The sequence below is a fragment of the Phaethon aethereus genome (assembly GCF_964289735.1).
Source record: "Phaethon aethereus genome assembly, chromosome: 19".
Lineage (NCBI taxonomy): Eukaryota > Metazoa > Chordata > Aves > Phaethontiformes > Phaethontidae > Phaethon > Phaethon aethereus.
The window spans coordinates 6451849-6458252 of record NC_138595.1 but is presented as its reverse complement, the minus strand read 5'-3'; the positions used below and the strand labels follow the sequence as shown (position 1 = coordinate 6458252).

General features: G+C 38.3%; 1 protein-coding gene across 1 annotated transcript; it reads left to right on the top strand.

Moving 5' to 3' along the window:
- Positions 1-766: 766 nt before the first annotated feature.
- Positions 767-5689, top strand: TMEM248 (transmembrane protein 248; the record flags this gene model as incomplete). The annotated part of the gene is made up of 6 exons (XM_082008744.1): positions 767-925; positions 1599-1884; positions 3139-3289; positions 4085-4268; positions 4738-4881; positions 5669-5689. The coding sequence occupies 6 exons, from the start codon at positions 767-769 to the stop codon at positions 5687-5689; spliced, it is 945 nt and encodes a 314-aa protein (XP_081864870.1).
- Between the last annotated feature and the right edge of the window lie 715 nt (positions 5690-6404).

Genomic DNA, 6404 nt, shown 5'->3' with positions numbered 1-6404 from the left:
TTAGACAAAATATTACAATTTGGACAAAAATTAATGATTCGGTACATTTTCTCTGCATGTGTAAGGTCCTGTCTCTGTTTATAGACTCTAGCAAAAGTTCTCTAGATCCTGCAAGAATCAAGTAAAGAAAGGAGTCTTCCAGCCTCCGCCCTTAATGCAGTTGTTAGGTGTTACTGACCACAGGATTCTTGATGCAGAAGCCTAAAGTGATGTAGGCTGCTTCTGGGATACCATTGTGAAGGTAGAGGCATTTGGGGCTAGGGATGGGGTAAAGGGGGATCTTTAAGGCTTCAGCCTCAGTTTTGAGAGTATACGCAAGGATGCACAAAGTTTGATCTGTGGGCTGCGTTACAACTCCATCCACACTGTAATTTGTTGAATTCAAATATTACTGGAATTAAAGTGTAGCGGTGTATATCCTGCCAAGGGGTGCGGGGAAAGAAAAGAACTGGTTTTATTGCTTATCAGGGTTATTTGGCTGTGCTAGAAGTTGTCCTCATTTCTTAAAATCTATTCCTAGCTGGCAGTTTCAGGTCTGAGGAGGTGAAGTCAAGCATGTTTTGATATGTGTTTTATTTAAAGCATACTGAGTCTGTGTTCAATGAACAGTACAGAGTCGTATAATTGAATCTCATTTTAGTATATGATTCCATTTTTTTGTTGTCAAACTCTTATCTTATGTGATCTACCAACCCCCATGCTGTAACACACACAGCCCAGTCACTCGGTTGTAATATTCTTTGTTTTCAGGTGAACAATCAGAATAATGTTCAACATAAACCTGTTGGAGAACCTGAAGGTTTACATCAGCAGTCGACCTCCGCTTGTGGTCTTTATGATCAGTGTAAGTGCTATGGCAATAGCTTTTCTGACACTGGGTTATTTCTTCAAAATCAAGGAGATCAAGTCACCGGAAATGACAGAGGTAGGTACAAAAAGTTCCTGAGCTAAACAGTAAGAATACTAATTTGAAACACATGCCCAAAGCTAATGAGTTGGTTTTCTTCCCCCCAAGAACCCTCTCATGGGAGTAGGCAGAGTCTTATGGGAGATTGTCATCTTTTATATGTGCTTCTAATTTCATAAGGAAAGAGGCTATTAATATGAATGTTTGAATAATCTTGGTTTGTTTCAAGAATGAGGCCAAATCATGATATGGATCTTCCCTACTATGGCTAGAAGCCGTTCTTTTTGTTATTCTGTTCTGCCAGCTAGCTTGTTTGTGAAACTTCTGATCTCCTCTAGTAGCACTAGTCTGTACTGAGGGAAACCTTGCTAGAAACCACTCATGCCCCGAGCATGGTGAGAACAGACCAAGTTAGTATATTCCTCTTGTAGTTTAAAGAAGGATATTCTGCTGCCACGCTGAGCCGCTGTCAGGCGGTGGCTGGGATTGAACACATCTAACTTCTGTAAACAACTTGCCCCGTTGTTGAGATAGCCATGGGGGTATTTGTGCTTGCTTTGTGAGCCATGTAATTTTTGTTAAATGGCTTGGGACTGCGGGCAGGATGGTACATAGGCCTGCGCTGCTCTAGAGAAGTGGCAGCCAACAGTTGACTTGCTAATCTGGTTGAAATCTTCACGTTTGTTTTAAGGACTGGAATACTTTCCTCTTGAGGTTTAATGATTTGGACTTCTGTATATCTGAGAATGAAACCTTAAAGCATCTTGTCAATGATACCACAACTCCAGAAAGTACCGTGACTAGTGGACAGGCGAGATCTTCTACACAGTCTCCACAGACTCTTGAGGACTCTGGTCCAATAAACATCTCTGTTACAATCACATTGACGCTGGACCCACTCAGACCATTTGGCGGATATTCTCGCAATGTCACACATCTAAGTTCCACAATTTTTGGACACCAAATTGGGCTCTCAGGTATGAACGACTTGACCTTTATAAATTTGAATGATGACTATATAGTCAAATAAAAATTTACCAGCTTGTTATTGGTGAGATAAATCTTTTGCTTAGAACATATATATGTTTCCAGGTTTGCTGCGAGTATATTCGTGTATAGAGCCCTTCACTTGTTTGCTAGAAAAACTTTTCCTTGCGTTCAGAATGGAAAAGAACCTGCAGGTTTGCCAAGATTAGTCTTTGCAGTTTTAAATGATTAACCTAATGACAATGGAAGGTCATTTCTAAGCCAACAAAATTCCAAGCAGCAAAAGCTTCTACAGTGACTATCTTCAGTTCTATCTTGATACATCTTCAAGTCCTTAACTCACATTTTAAAGGCATGAATGTATATACATTAGAGATCAAGTAGCATCTTGTCTAAAAAAGTAGTTTCTCTAAAATGAATAAGCATGAATAAGCTTTAATATTGCAAACAGTAACAAATGAGATAGTTACAATTTCTGTGGTGTGAAGAGATTGATCTGCTATGTAGCTGCCCTGCCAGTAAGTTTTGACAAGAGACTGTAGAAAATTAGTAGAAATTGATAATAGACCCTCACTGAGTTTTAGCTTTTAGCCAGGGTTGCATTTTATAGTAATGCCTTGAACAGAGACCTGTGAAGAGACATTTGCCATAGCTGTAAATCTGTATTACTGTATTTTATGTTGTTGTTATTTTGTTACTGCTTTAAGAGCTATCAAATGCAAGTTCCATTTCTAGTAGCCTGGATTTATTTTCAGTATGAATATATCCACGTGGAATTAACATACACTACTTAATCTGCAGTTCAATAACTGCTGGCACTTTTTTGCCTACGTGACTATCTCAAATTTGAAAAGTAAGCATCATAAGAAGCAAATGTGCAACAAAGTTTTTGGGAGGAGAAAGGCTAAAGATCTGTGACTTTACTTTCTCATAAAGTTCTTTGAACATGCCTGAATTCACTTATAGTGAATTTTGCATTTCTGAAAGGAGCCTAAGGATCCCACTTCTTCTCAGGGCAAGGGAGATGAGAAAGACCAGCAGCTGGGGTTTTGTAGTTTGGTTTGGTTTGTTTTTTAACTTTCTTTTTGCTCTCTTTGTTGATAGTAAGGATCCTGGATGACTTCAAGGGTACAGATTCAGGGTGACAGTTGCTGCCTTAGTCATTTGCGTGTTGTCCATATCCTAGTGATTGTTGCTCAGATACTTTTGTGAATGAAAACCAGCTTTCCTTCTCTCTCTCAAAGGCAGAGAATCCCACGAGGAAATAAATATTACATTCACCCTGCCGGCTGCCTGGAATTCAGATGACTGCGTTCTTCATGGCCACTGCGAGCAGGTTGTGTTCACAACCTGCATGACTGTGACAGCAGCCAGCAATGTATTTCCTGTCACAGTGTAAGTGCATTTTAAACACTCCTTCACAGACTGGTTACTGGGTGATTAATTCCTCAGCTGGTTCTCTGAGGTTGTTGCTTCTTGATGAACATTAATGTTGACTGTGGAAATTATGTACCTGCCCTCCTTCACCCATGGTAAAAAAACTCATCTTGAGACTTTTGCTGTCTTTTAGCAACACTAGATTTTTCTGTGGATAATTTGAGCTATAGCCCCTACCTGCCTTTCAGTATGCTACCTGTGATTTAAACTTCACTGGGAACAAAAGAATCCATGAATATTTAAGAAAGATAGGCTGTAATTTAGTTTCGCTACCTTGTGTGAGAGCTAAGGCTTGACACTAAGGTTCTTATCCTCTTCCCTGCCGAGAGATCAGTATAAGCCGAATGCTGCTTTCCTGCCATACCCCAGCAGGTACAGACCTTTCATCAAAATGGTTTCCCTTTGTCTTCTCTAGACTCCCTGTCACTATTCAGTACACCCCAGAGAACCACCAGATAGATTCACGTGACTCTCTGAAGCCTTATGAAAACCAGTGTTTTTCTAGTTAAGTTGTGGGCTGTTGACTTACTGGAACAACGTGCAGTTAAATTCTAATCTTAGTATAGGAATCATATGGTTTTTATACACCCTTTTGGTGAAGCTTTGGTTTTTGTTGTTGTTTTGGAAGATCCAAACTAAAACTGTGGTTTATGCTGCTGTTGAAAAGACTGGGCTTGACTCTGGTCTAAAAGTTAGCCTTACTGAACATGGAGAATGGCAACTGCGGCGCTAATTATTTCTGTTTTTCTGCAGTCAGCCACCACATTGTGTTCCTGAAACATACAGCAATGCTACACTTTGGTACAAGATCTTTACCACAGCAAGGGACTCTAATACAAAATATGCACAAGATTATAACCCTTTCTGGTGTTACAAAGGAGCAATCGGAAAAGTGTATCATGCTTTAAATCCCAAACTAACTGTGATAGTTCCAGATGTAAGTGCCACGGTGTTTTTATATGTTATGTTGAATAAATGCTTAGCTTGATTTAATTGAATATCGTTCTGTTCATGTCCTAAAATAGTCATATTCAAGTGCTGGTTTATTATGTAGTGCCAGGGCTGAGACAGGGTCGGGTATGGTTTAGCCCCGGTGGGCGTGATGGTCTTCATGTAATCTCTGTGTGCCTCGCAGCTTTTAATAACTACCATTTATATTTTGAAATCATTTGACAAAAGGCACGGCCAGTATATAGTTAGAGGTCTCTAGTATAGATTTCTAATGTGAGGAACATTTTGGCTCTTTGTGCCACAATTAGGAATCACTTTCATTACTATGCCAGCTGCGTAAAGGGGAGAAAGTTGATACATGAAGTAATTTCTGTGCTGATCTGATAATTATTGCTTTAATATAAAAGGCCAACTATTGGTGCAGTGTCAGTAAATGGCTTTAATTCTCTGTGCAGGATGATCGCTCTTTAATAAACCTGCATCTCATGCATACCAGTTACTTTCTTTTTGTGATGGTGATTACAATGTTCTGCTATGCAGTTATTAAAGGCAGACCAAGCAAACTGAGGCAAAGCAATACAGAATTCTGCTCTGAAAAGGTGAGTCTGCGTAGTAACAAAATATTGACTCTGATAAGAAAACATTAAAACCCTCCTCTTTTACATAGTACAGACTGTTTTTTCTTATCTCTGGAGATGTAGATTTAATTCTCTTTCAAAGAGACGTGGGTGTTTCATTGTGGGCAGTACAGACAGGTGCTACAGAATACAAATACGGGCTTTGTAGATCCCCAGAGTTAGATTTCTCTCCTACAGAAGTGGATTATTGCAGTTCAGTAAGTGCTATAATGCAGCTCTTCTGCCATAATTCTGATATTGCTTGCACTGTTTTGTATGAAGCATTGAATAGATGGCATTGAGTAGTTTTATTTATCTTTTATTACAACAGACTGAAAACCTTGAATAAAACATGATACGTAATTCTAATGGTTGTTAATCAGAATTAAATTAAAACAATGATGGAACAGTCATTATTCAGTACTGCATTGGAGACCTGCACTTTGCTTGAAGGATTAAATATGAATATATTTAACTGTGAAGTAGGAAGCTAATGTTGGCACCTTTTGATCGTAGTGATATTTTGTAGTATAAGCTGTTTTGGGTTTGTTGGGGTTTTTTGAGTTGTTTTGGTTTGTTCTTTTTTAAATTGATTATGCTAAGTACAAAACACCTTCAGACTTACTTTGATTTCCTTTCCAAGTTAGACTTTTCAAGGTTCTTTGAAAAGGCAAGGACAGATATGCCAGCTGCATGGAGATAAGTAATATCACCGTTACGGGATTAAGAATTTGACTTTAATTAAATGTTTTCTTTTTCTTTTGTTTAGGTTGCTTTGTCAGAAGCATAATCCATCCTCTCCTTTTACTGAGAATGACTGAGAACCATAATCATCGCCTGCTGAACCCAGACTGGGTCTTAACACTCTGTGAATACATTATCTTGCAATGTTGGTTTATTCCAACCAAAGACATTTCAAGTGCCTGTAATTGATTTGTACATATTTATAAAAGTATATTCAGACTAGGTGAGATGATGCACTTGTTCCGCATTGTAGTGCGGCTGGAAACTTTCAGTCTTTACCTGTGGACATAGCCGAATGTTGTGTAGATATGTTTAGTGATATGGCTACGTATAGTCAGAGCAAGATATTTTTGTCTAGCTGCATCTGGGCAGGTTAAGATGCCTTTGCAAGTGTCTCAAACAAACCAACAGATCTTTGTTTTTTGCCCAATGATAATGTACAGTGTGTTTGAAACAGTATGCACCTTTGATATAATACTGCATTTCCAAAGCCACCAATCTACTACATGAATTAAATGTGTATTTGTGTGGCCTAATACTTTTTTCCATTTGCTCCTTGCTTGCAAGAAAAGATATCAACATTTTAGATTTTTTTTTTTTTTTGAAAAAAGAAATACATACTCACATTTTAATAGTGCTGTATTTAGGAAAAACCTGTGCTTTTATTCATAGTAAAAAAATTAAGATGTGAAGTCCCATTTCAAAATGTTTCTTACTGAAAAGTGCTAAGTTTGTGAGGTTTTTTTTCCCTTTTTTATTTT